Below are 12,706 nucleotides of genomic sequence, written 5' to 3' on the forward strand. Positions count from 1 at the left end.
GGGGTGTAATACCATCAACGAACAATTCAAAGAAAGGGATGTAATACCATCAACAGACAAAGAAGGGGTATAAGACCGTCCACAGAAAAAGAAAGGGGTGTAACACCATCCACAGACAAAGAAGGGGTGTAGGACCGTCCACAGACAAAGAAGGGGGTGCAAGACAATCCACTGGCAAAGAAAGGGGTATAGGACCACTTACAGACAAAGAAGGGGTATAAGACCATCCACAGACAAAAAAGGAGGTGTAGGAACGTTAACGTCCACAGACAAAGAAGGGGATGTAAGACCACCCACAGACAACGAAGGGGTGTAAGACCATCCACATACAAAGAAGGGATTATAAGACCACCAACAGACAAAGAAGTGGGTGTAGGACCATCCACAGACAAAGAAGGGGGTGTAGGACCATCCACAGACAAAGAAGTGGGTGTAGGACCATCCACAGACAAAGAAGGGGGTGTAGGACCATCCACAGACAAAGAAGGGGGTGTAGGACCATCCACAGACAAAGAAGTGGGTGTAGGACCATCCACAGACAAAGAAGGGGGTGTAGGACCATCCACAGACAAAAAAGTTGGTGTAGGACCATCCACAGACAAAGAAGGGGGTGTAAGACCATCTACAGACAAAGAAAGGGGCGGTTTAATACCATCAACAGACAAAGAAGGGGTATAAGACCATCCACAGAAGGGGGTATAAGACCGTCCACAGACAAAGAAATGGGTGTAAGACCATCCACAGACAAAGAAGGGTGCATAAGACCATCCACAGACAAAGAAGGGGGTGTAGGACAATCCCCAGAAAAAGAAGGGGGTGTACGGTGGGGGGGGGGGGGTGTAGGACCATCCACATACAAAGAAGGGGTGTAAGACCATCAACAGACACAGAAATATAAAAAGTTCTTTGTATGGTCATTAATAATTAATGGCAGGTTTCCCGTGGGAATTCCAGAATATTTTTCACATGCCAGCATCGTCACTCAACGAGATTTCAAGCAAGGGGAAATCTTGCCATTCCAAAATACAAAAGTAATGTTGGTCAATTTTCTGTCCGATATTCTGGTGCTAATTCATGGAACGAGATACCAGAAAATATTTTAAACATGACTCTAAAATTATATTTAAACGGAAATTAAAGCAATTCTTACTTTAGTTATATAATTATTTATTTTATTTATCTTATTTATGAAAAAGTGTAGTAATATTTAAATTTTAAAATATATAAATGGGATTGTTTTAACTTATTAAGTTTTTATTTTTAGTTTGTGTAAAAGGGGCTGGACTTGATTAGTGTTTACACTATTTTCTAGCCCCTTCCTTATGTTTTAAAATTTAATATTATTTATCATTGTAAAACAAAATATTATTTGGAAAATAAAGTTGAAGTTGAAGTTAATATATTGATATAAACACGATCATCATACTATTCATTTGACATTCAAATACAGTCTCAAAAAGAAGCTCATACTATCACCTTTTCGAGGTTTTACGGTATTCAATAACATGTATGTTATTTCCTCTGTCAAATAACTTTTAGCGAATCAGAAGGTGCCAACATCATTGAACTAATGGTACCACCAAGCACAATGTTTACCAATTTTATGTACTATATACAATTTAAGTCCATTAATCATTTAATATAATTACGCCTATCAGGTCAAAGTTCAAAATTAGATGCATTTAAGACCAACAAAAACCACATACAGTATATTCACATAATTAAAAATCAATAAATTAATGTCAAAGGTCATAAATTGCATTTCCAATCATTTTATGTGAAAATGTTTCATTACTACAAATATAAATGTATTTATTCTGAACAAAATGACACCAAAATCGATTGAAAATGACCAGTAGTTAGAACAGAGATATACAAATACGAGGTCAAAGGTCAAACTGTAAGAATCGTCATTTCCGGTCATTTTTGGACGAAACTTTTCATTAGAGCAAATAGAAATATATAGTTTGTGAACAATTTGAGACCAGAAAGTCTAATGTGTATAGTTGCCAAGATATGACATTTTTTGTTTTTATGGTGGCCATTTTGAAATCAAGATTGCCGCCATACCGGACGTTGGACACTTGGCACCCCTCGATATTTTGAATCTATATACATCAAAGAAACTTTGTGGAAAGTTTCATGCTTTGGTAATAAAGTGCACAACTTGGCTATTTTTATGGCGTTAACTGCTCTACTATAATAAGGAAGACTAGCTACGTCTGTGTTTTACGTTAGTATACTTTATATGTAGATAATTTATTGTTTAATTAGGGAGTGGTTTTTAATCTACTACAGTCGCTGACTCTCTAGGCCTACTACTACTAAGTACTACTAGCATGGTCCGGAGTAAATTACTTATGCTACAGTACCAGCCTAGTCATCAAGGCTAGGCCTAAGTTACTGTATTTCTAATGTTGACCTTGTTCCTGCACTATAACAATGTCCTTATGGCAGGTAGTGCCAGGATCAATAACATCCTTTACAAATTGCCATCATTCAAGCATAAAAATAGGTTAACTTCTTGCTAATTGCTTTGTTCATTTATTTTGTAGGCCCTAGCTTAGCCCTACATTTTTTAGAATGCTTCAAATCAGTTTGAACATTTGAAGGAGTAGACTCTGATTCAATTGTGTCTGTGTTTAACTTTTAGTGTTTTAATTTTGAAGCAGAAAACAGGAACATCTTTAAATCTATTCATCGTTTGATTTGACAGGTAAACTCCGGTCTAGACCTACAACCATTGAAATCTTGAAAAGGAATGATGGCTAATAACTTTTGTAAAGACACCTTAAGATATAATGTTTTATTTCTTTTATTCTAATATCTAGAGTATGGCCTGCATTCCACCACCAAATTTTAGCTGGGTGGTAGCAAGCCGATTAGCTGCCCATGCCTTACCAGAATCTAAGCAACATCTCCAGTACCTGTTCAACATCGGTATCTATCATTTAGTTACTTTAATGAGCGAAGGCATTCCTCCGATGGAGACCGTACCAGAATTGAAATGGACAAGGATACCTATAGAAGATTTTACACCACCGTCTATTTCTCAGATTGAAACATTTGTGGACATTGTTGATTCTGCAGTTGCAGTAGGTAAAGTGAGTACTAAAGTCATGATTTACATCACAGAGGCAGAGAATGGCTAAGCTGGCCACCATATTTTTTAGACGAAAGTGTCTGAGAGATTCCTATCTAGGAAAACAACTTTATGTAATTAACATTGTATAAAACTTACACCAAGTAAAAAGAGGAAAATCATGATTCATTGTTTCAATCTTTATTGGATCATCATCACTGATTGGAATCATCAGTACATCTGTTGGTTTTTAAAGTATATATGTATATTATTTCAATTTGTTATAGGCAGTATCAGTACATTGTTTACGTGGAAGAGGTAGAACTGGCACCATGCTGGCTAGCTATCTGGTCAAGTCAAAAGGTATCTCACCAGAAGAAGCTATTAGAGAAGTGAGGACAATGAGACCAGGCTCAATAGAAACATCAAGTCAGGAGGATGTCATCAAGGAATACTCAGTATTTCTTAAGGCTCATTCTAGGTATTATGTTTGTCATAATGATATGAACTTTTACACAAATCAGACCGATCCATTATGTGGTTTGGTCATCACCTGGACCCAGAATCCCCCAATACTGTTCAAGGAATCTTGCAGTAGAGGAAAGGGAAGCAAGTCTCTATGTCCATATATGTGCACAATGAATAAACTTTGTATTCAATGTGTGTGTGGTAAATAAATAAAATACTGGTTCCTAGGTTGTCAGAAATCGAACACCCTCTCAATTGTTTGACTGTGAAAAATTAACCAAAGCTTTCTTTTTATCCTGATATAGGTATTTAGATTCAAGGGAGAAGCCCCCTCCTTACTTCTCATGGGTTGTGCCAAATCTTCTAGCAGCACATGGCTTCCCAACAGAACCTTGCCATTTTGAATACCTCAGTTCAATTGGTATACGACACATGGTATCGGTAGCAACAGAGAACCGGCCTGATATAGACCAGTGTGTAGGTATGAAGTGGACATCTATTGGAGTAGATGATTTCAAAGCACCAAACCTAAACCAAGTTACACAATTTATACAACTTGTTGAAGATACTCAAGAAAAAAATGAGGTTTGTCCAACACCAAAGTTTATATTTCAAACTCAAAACTCCAAATATAATTTTTAAAATTTTTATATATGATATAGGCCTACTTAGTAATATGATTTTTTGTATATAACATTTTAAATATTATTTATCATCTCGTCTAAGGAAATCAAATTATGTCAATAAATAAATTATTAGAATTTTTTTTATTTAGGATTTTAACACATTCCATATAATATCAAAATAATCAAATAAGAAAATGCAACATGTATATGTAATCTTACAATGTTTCTTTATCACTGATAATCTCATAATAGTGTATTCGATTCTTATGAATCACACTGTTGATTTTTGTATTCTTTTTGTTTGTGCATCTTGGACAGCTCCCATAATTGTGCAGCTGATGTCGGTGATATTTTGATAAAAATCCATGCAATTGCTAAATAAAATGTGAACTTTCTTTACCATTTTAATAGGCCTTGTCGGTGCATTGTCAACGTGGTTGCGGAAGAACAGGCTCTTTACTAGCCTGTTATTTTATCAAAGCGTTTGACATGAACGCAGAAGAGGCGGTTGAAAAGATCCGAGAACTGCGATATGGGTCAATTGAAACTACTGAACAACAAACAATAGTTCATGAATATTTTGATAGCTTGCAAGTTTAATTGTTTCGTTTTAAAGGATTTCATTAATCGGTGCTGTAATTTTTTTTAAATATTGCAGATAGAGTCAGTTATTATTATTCTTACTACAGTATATACCCTCCTCTTTTGGGACACCCATATTCACAGGCCCACCCAGCCAAAGTTTCCCCCCCCCCCCCCACCACCACATTATTGACTCCCAAAAGGTGTCCCTTAATAGAGGTCCTTTTGTATTTTTTTTAAATCTTATATACAGTATTTATTTGTTTACTCATTTGTCAATGAAAAAACATAAAAAAAAAAATATTGATTCACAAACTGTGAAGTGTTTTCCTCGCACAATGTTTTATTTATATGTTGTATCATACATATCTGTAGTTTTACAATAATGGACTTGAAACCATGATTGCGTATTTTACAACAACAGAAATTATTATTAGTATTTTTTTTAAATTTGAAATATAAGGCAGCCTATGTATGAATTTTAATTCCTAATTACACAGTATTTTAAAGGTTACTAAACTTTATAATAAATTTATAAATAACATATCTTTTTAAGTAGTTTTTTGTTTATTATTTTGAATTTCAAAAATGAATTGGTTGTTTTAAACAACTGGAGTGTATCATAAAACAGGCTGTGTTTTCCACAAAAAAATATGTACAACCATTTTAGAAAATAAAGATTTTCATATATTCATCTAATTATCTTACTGTGTTTATGTTAAATCTGTGGGAAAGTCCAACAATAATAATTATAAATAATTATAATAATTATTTTCATTAAAACACATTTTTAGATTTTTTAAACTTTTCTTAAATATTTTTCTGAAAAGCGCCCTCTTTTTAAATTATTAGAAGAATGCGGGGAGGCTGTTCTTATTTCCATTGAAATAATGATAAAAATTAATAAAATAAAACGAAGTTTAAAACAAATTATTTCCTTAGAAAAAAGACCAAATAAACAATTAAATTTAACCAAAAACATGTTGACTTCCAGACAATTTTTTTCTGATTCAATCACATCGGTTTTATTTGATAGCCTTGGTTTTAAAAGTTAATTTATTTTATCTAATTTTTGAAAACTGAATTTGATTTTTGTTTGCGGGACAATATATCTTTAACAATCAATTTGAATTTAAGTTAAAATATTTGTTGCAATTTAATGATAATTGTGCCATCATTGCAATGATTAAACCCCTGTATTGTTTCTCAATAATACTTGTTATTTTACTGATGAGTTTACTTGCATTGTACGGCATTTTTTCTGGTCAGATTCCATTCCTTCTTCTTCTACCTTGGTGTTGATATTATCTGAAAGCTGTGAGGTACTCGTGTTGCTGCTATTTTTCCACGTAAATTAGGAGTTGGAGCATTTTCTGGCCTGGTAATATTGAAATTCATCATGATATTTGTAAAGAATAAATACAGCTCCATTTTAGCCAATTGCTGCCCGAGACACTCACGACGACCTACATGAGAGTATAAATCATTTTATTTGTATTAATTAATTAATTAATAATAATTAATGAAGGCGCATTTCCCACAACCCACTCTTCTATATCAAATAGGCTATAATCTGATTTTTTGTTTTGCCATAATAGGCTACAATCAAAATATGAATGTTTGAATTTTGATCTTCAATGGACTCCATTGGAAACTTCAAGCGCCATTTATCGTAATGATTAATAACAAACACACTAACAAACTTTAGTTTGTAATAATTCTACTTTGTAGTAGAGTTTGGAATGAGTTTGTTAGTAGATCAGCTGACAAACACCGTCTGTGTTGGCCTAAAGGTTTCTGAGCAGAAAAAATCCAACAGCGGGTAAACTCGAAGTTTCCAAACAAAAGTTTGCTAGTGTATTGTACTTCTTGTTTGGAGACTATTTTGAGAAGTGATTCATATCTTATCTAGCCCAATTACTGGAGCCCCTCATTGTTTCTATATGGAGGAAGACTGTAAAGCACCCACGACTGAGTTCTCAAACCTCAGCAAACTATAGTTTGTCAAGAAGTTACACGGCCTAACTTCTGCAAACTACAGTTGGCAAACAAAACAGTAGACTAGGTCAGCATATACTGATGTTACGTACGGTATATTGCTAATCATCTTTTAGACTAATAATATAAACTATGGTCTTACCAATACAAAACGGTATTAATTCTTCTCGACGAATTACTTGATTGTTTTCATCAAGGAATCGTTCCGGATGAAATGCTTCTGGATTTTCCCAAATTTTTGGATCTCGCAGAACAGCAAATATGTTTGGAATGAAGATTGTACCCTTTTCGACATCATAACCTCGGAAGGTGGTGTTAAAAGAGGCGGCATGAGGCACTCCTAGAGGAACAATCGCTCCCATTCTCTGAATCTCCAAGAGCACAGCTTCAGTGTAAGGAAGCTTTTGAATATGAGCTTTTGTTGGATGGTTGCCTGCTCCCACCACCTGATCAAGTTCATCCTGAACCTTCTGTTGAACCTCTGGATATAGACACATGTACAGCATTGCCCAGAGGAGTGTTGTTGCTGTGGTTTCCGTACCAGCGACGAATAAATCTGCAGTAACAAATGCCATGTTATCCTCATCGAAGGAACTTGTAATGTCGTCTTTGTTCTTGGTAATTTCATTTCGAAAAATATCAACAAAATCACGTGGGTTTTCTGGGTCGTATTCTCGCAAATGTTCATTGAAAATATCCAACTGGAAAGCCTTGAACGTTAGATAATTTTTCCACAACTCAGCAAAAGCAGTACGCGGAAAATATTTTAAAACGGGAAAGAAATTCATTGCGCTAGCATTGGTGGAAAGTTCAATACTGCGGTGCATTACTCTAAGCATTTCCAAAAACACTGCGTCATTGTAATCAAATCGACGACCAAAGAGAATTGAACACGTGACATTTGATACGGATGTACTGGTGAGATGTGCAGGATCAAATGGAACATTGGTGAAGTTGTTTTTGATGTGATCAACGAATACATCTATTTCTTCTGTAATTTTGTCCTCAAAAGTCTGTTTTCCCATGCCGAAAGTACGAAGCACAGAAAGAGCAAAACGCCTCTGATCCTTTTGTCCGTTCTCGTGATAAGCTCCGATGAGACCTTCGTTTAAAGAAATTATGCGTGTTTTAGATGTTATTCTCATCATGGAGGAAATTTCCTCCACGTTCTCATGTATGTGGTTTTAATAAAAGGCTTTCAATACTATACTTATAATTTTACAACAATTTTGTGTAATCATACACGCTCAAGATTCAACATAATAGGTTCTTTTTTAGTTTAAATCTTCTATTTTAATGATACTGGACATTTATAAGAGAGGTAACAAATAGCCTATTCAGACTCTGTTCCAACTGTTTAGGATTGTGAATAGTATTTCCAATTGGACAATTAAAAACATTCATAGATAGGCCTATAAGTACACTTCAACTGAATGAGACTAAAAACTTTAAAAATGCTCTCATTTAAGCACCTTCTTTTTTAGTTAGAGTTTTATACCATGACTTTCTACATCCAATAGGCATAAAAAGCCTGCATCTTCTTTTCAAATAACCTACCTCGTCCTTTACTGATACCATCAAACATTACCATCCTTGGCCTGTCGTTGAAGGTGTCTCCAGATTTCACAAAAGCCTCCTTGATGCTGTCATAGTCACTCAATACCACTACTGGAAATACACCAAGTTTCAATCTCATAACATTGCCATACTTTTTAGCCAATGTCGTCATGGTCTCGTGGGGGACCTCGCCCACCAGTGACAAAATATTCCCAATGTACGGCCATCCCCATGGTCCAGGTGGCAATTTTGTTTTTCTGCGAGTCCCATACAAAAAATATACGAACAGAACGAACGTAACTATTGGTAGAAAGACAGACTTCCACTCAAAATGTGCAGTCGCCATTATCTTATATCAAACGTATGCTGTTGTGCAAGAGTTTACAACGGTAGATATATATATATATATATATATGACACCTCTTTCAATGTAAATATGAATATTCAATCGAGATTACTGATTTGTGCACATAGCCTAATATTGGTATGTTTACTTTACTTGTGTACTTTACCGTACATACCACACGATAAGCATCAATATTTCAATATGAAATTAGGCCTATACATAAATTAAAGTTCAAGAATCAAAATGCAGCCCTTCACAAATCGTATGACCTTGACATCAGTTGTGTAGGTCCAGTGTGGCCAGCGATCGAAAGTAAATTATGCTAGATGGCAGCACAACATTATTCCAGATTATGCCAGACACAATTACGACGAAAATGTCACAAAAACAATGAATTATAGGGCGGTGTAAAAAAAAGGTCTTCTAAAAAGATGACTTTTACAAAATATGCACGTACATCATATTTGTACAAAGTTAGCAATTGGTCAATGTCTGAACTATCAACCAGGCGAGATTTCTATTACTAAATGTTCTTTCATGAGTATTGTTATATGTTTACAAGGTCAAATTGTATATTACATATTGTATTCTGGAACTATCATATGCAAGATGAGTTTATGACAGATGAGTTTATGACAGATGAGTTTATGACAGATGTCTTTTATGACATTTTTATGAACTTGAACTTCATATTTATCTAGTAGTACGTTAGTCGTGTGATAACAAAAGATATGTTCTATTTATTATTATTCTAATGTATTCTGATGTATTGTCCCTTGAAACACAAAAAATGAAGGTCGAAATATTCTAAATTTAAATTGGCCATATCAAAGTAGTAATATTAAAGTTATTCACTTTAAGTCGAAAATTCGAGCCAAGAACAACAAGTTTACGTAATTAACAAGTAAATTAATTTGATTGCATTTCGTCTGGAAAATCGTCGTAAACAAAGCTTTCAAACCACGAGTAGGTATGCATAATAGCCTATGCATGATGCTAATTAGGATTGTTTACAACTCGTCACGGTTGAGAAGGTGTTTTCACACAGATCGCGAGGAAGTTTTATATGAGTATGCATACAGAGTAGCTATTGTCAAACAAGCGCGTTGCATTATGAGATGTTTTTGATCGAAAACTTTGACTGGAAGTCAAAGTTATTTTTTGAACAAAAAAATGTCTGTATTTCAGTTAAATTATTTTTTTTCGACTACTATTATGATACTTCAAAATGACCCACTTTTTTCGAAATCTATTTAATATTTTTTTTGGAATTAGTCAAAGGGACAAATTTTGAAGAAACCTTGAACTTTTACATAATTTAAACAAAATGAATCAGCCATACCACGAGGAATGTACTTCTATTCAATCCTGTTTTATAATAATCCTATTATTTATTAAATATTAACAATACTTACTATATAGGCCTATGTATTAAATATTAATATAGGCCTACTTAAATAGTAGCTATTATTTAAAGCTAAGCATCGAGTATTCCAATTGAGCCGTTCAGCTTTAGCTATATCATTTTGAATCATATTGATTATTTCTACTCAATTTTAATCCTGTAGTGTTTTTTTTTTTTTGGTGTGGAGGTGGAGAGGGTCTTGTAGCTCTATTACTACTATCGTCTGACCTTATGCAATAAGCACATAATAAACAACAATACTGATATCTGGCCTACTGGGCCTAATATTAAATATTTAAACATCGGGTTTGCCAATATTGAGAATGATATAGCCATGGTTTCAGGAGAAATTTATTTTGAATGGCGAAATTTCTATTCTCTTTTATTTCCTTTCTAAGTATACATTACGCCTGCTCCTTTATAAACCTAGGTCATGCAGTGCCAGCACCATGTTGAGCTATGGAGAATTACTTTTTTTTCCGAAATAAAAGATGAATGAATGAATGATCCAGTACTATCGTGCGTCGTTCTTGTTTTAATATAAAAGGCATCAATAAAGGTTAATTGTAGTTCGCAATGATGACGTAATCTTGTTTGTTTAGTGTCTTGTACATTTAAATTACTGCGTTATATACTATAGTATGTGTGCTTTCATTCATTTTAGTTCTTTTAACTCACGAAAAAAATGAAGAGGATCTTTCTGACCTATTACATTATACAGAACGTAATTGTTGTTATTGAAATAAATATTGAAAAATATGTCAGGTGTCTCGTATAGGCCTACTTAGAAACAAACTTTACAAAATCCTGATACGATTACAAAATGACGTCAAACTGTTATTACCTCTATCAATTCTCTGGGTATTAAACAATTGCTGATACTTGTTACCGTACCTAGTTCATTGTTTGATTGTAAGTACAGGGTTACGGACGGGCCAGATCTACTTTTTTGGTAAAAATGGTATCAGATTGGTGATTCTACCATACATTTTTAGAAAGCTCATTATGTCCTATATTTCAGAAATTTATGATATAAATATAAAATAGCCATTATTAATGTTTATTTAACAGCTTTAACATAAAGTTTGCGGTACACCACGGTATATTTCTGTTCTGAAAAGAAGAAAATGCAGAAAGTCCAGGAAAGGGACTGACATGAAAGCTTCTCACTCTTGAAGATGTATATTTCATCGAAACGTCGACAAAACTTAACAATTCTTTTCAAACTAAATATGGGTTGTGTACCGCAAACAATTTATTTAAACATATCAATTTCGCCATGCAAACCTTTAAAAACATATTTAACACCGCCTACGGAAAATATGCAACACGATATTTGGGATACATTTTTGCGTCTCGTTTTAACGGCATCATGGACCATAAATAACACGCGACTGCAGCCATGTAATGGCCTTTGTATAACATGATGATGTTACAAAAAAGTAATAATTACCTTGGTAATTGTTGCACTTGGCCTACATTTTTGTCAAGTACCAAAGTACCCTATACTCATTTGCTAACAATTAACAGATATATTCTATTCATTCGACAAACTAGTTTAGATTTAACAAGCGAAGTGTGACATTTTTAAAAACTTCACTTTGCCTGGATTTAAAAATATACCATGAATATGAATATCTCGATTCAGGTGTTTTTATGAACTTTCGAGGGTGTTGTTGTATATAATCTGCCCATACAACAGCAACTTCCGTGTTAACAATGAGCAGAAATTATATTATTTATATATAACTTAAAATTGTATTTGTTTTGGTCAAAATCGACATTTCCCATGCTTGTCACATGTTACAGTACAAACTATAATAAAAAATACTGTACAGTGTTGAAAATCATTAATATTATTACTAAATATGGGCACAATAAGAGAGTATATTTGAACATGTTCTAACATTTGGCACGAGTTGACGTGTCAGTCGACTTGCGCATGCATATTATATCATAACAATGACGTCATAAGGCATCGGTCGACATACTGGACGTTCAAATCGAAAGGTCCATGTCCTTCGTTCCCATTGACATATCCGGGTAGACGCTCCGCCGGAATGGACAATTACAAATACTGCGATCTGCTTTTATAAACAACCTGTGCACCGTTGAATTCTTGTAAACAGTAGATTCTACGTAAATTTTATATTGACGTAGTTCAACTGTCATTGAGAATAATACCCGTGATCCAATTTGTATGTATAACAATAATAATAAGATCCCGTTAATATGAGAATTATCTGTTCAAAGATGAGGCGTTTGCTAAACAATGCGCTCAAGCGTCAAAATAAATCTCTATTCATAGGTTTGATCTCTAGGTTTAAATTAGTTTACGTCACTAACATAACAGATTATGATTGGTCAGAGGTTTACAGTTAAATTATGATTGGTTAGAAATTTCGGTATTGGTTATATATAAACTTGAATATTGTGGAAAAATATTGTTTAAAGATATACATTTCTTTTCACAATGGCGTTTATTTCGTTACTTGGAATATATTCTGAAGTTACTCAACTGACAAACTTAGATCAATGGAAGACTCTACTTTCAATAATTGTTTGCATTTTATTATCAATCAATTATTGGAAACGTAACAAATCAAGCGTACCACCTGGTCCGCGGGGATGGCCGTATATTG

At 34.0% G+C, this 12,706-nt stretch overlaps 2 protein-coding genes across 2 annotated transcripts; one reads left to right on the forward strand and one right to left on the reverse strand.

Annotated features, from left to right (window-relative positions):
- The first annotated feature begins 1,906 nt into the window (after window positions 1-1,906).
- LOC140062640 (uncharacterized) lies at window positions 1,907-5,411 on the forward strand. The gene is made up of 5 exons (XM_072108943.1): window positions 1,907-2,233; window positions 2,832-3,104; window positions 3,370-3,563; window positions 3,856-4,135; window positions 4,588-5,411. Exons 2-5 carry the CDS (start codon window positions 2,835-2,837, stop codon window positions 4,774-4,776), a joined length of 933 nt encoding a protein of 310 aa, XP_071965044.1. The 5' UTR covers window positions 1,907-2,233; window positions 2,832-2,834; the 3' UTR covers window positions 4,777-5,411.
- A 395-nt stretch (window positions 5,412-5,806) lies between these two features.
- LOC140062047 (cytochrome P450 2U1-like) lies at window positions 5,807-8,485 on the reverse strand. Its single transcript, XM_072108091.1, has 3 exons — window positions 8,314-8,485; window positions 6,899-7,858; window positions 5,807-6,224 (listed from the first exon to the last, which is right to left on the reverse strand). The coding sequence occupies exons 1-3, from the start codon at window positions 8,483-8,485 to the stop codon at window positions 6,046-6,048; spliced, it is 1,311 nt and encodes a 436-aa protein (XP_071964192.1). The 3' UTR covers window positions 5,807-6,045.
- Between the last annotated feature and the right edge of the window lie 4,221 nt (window positions 8,486-12,706).

This window comes from Antedon mediterranea, chromosome 11 (genome assembly GCF_964355755.1).
Source record: "Antedon mediterranea chromosome 11, ecAntMedi1.1, whole genome shotgun sequence".
NCBI classification, from domain to species: domain Eukaryota; kingdom Metazoa; phylum Echinodermata; class Crinoidea; order Comatulida; family Antedonidae; genus Antedon; species Antedon mediterranea.

Bases quoted from the DNA above. Each gene is read 5' to 3' on its own strand.
- LOC140062640 (XM_072108943.1), top strand. From the start codon at position 2,835: ATGGCCTGCATTCCACCACCAAATTTTAGCTGGGTGGTAGCAAGCCGA. The intron at 3,105-3,369 runs GTGAGTACTAAA...AATTTGTTATAG, and splicing joins CTGCAGTTGCAGTAGGTAAA to GCAGTATCAGTACATTGTTT. The intron at 3,564-3,855 runs GTATTATGTTTG...ATCCTGATATAG, and splicing joins TTTCTTAAGGCTCATTCTAG to GTATTTAGATTCAAGGGAGA.
- LOC140062047 (XM_072108091.1), bottom strand. From the start codon at position 8,485: ATGACGACATTGGCTAAAAAGTATGGCAATGTTATGAGATTGAAACTT. The intron at 7,859-8,313 runs GTAGGTTATTTG...CTTTAAACGAAG, and splicing joins TGGTATCAGTAAAGGACGAG to GTCTCATCGGAGCTTATCAC. The intron at 6,225-6,898 runs GTAAGACCATAG...ACTCTCATGTAG, and splicing joins ATTAATACCGTTTTGTATTG to GTCGTCGTGAGTGTCTCGGG.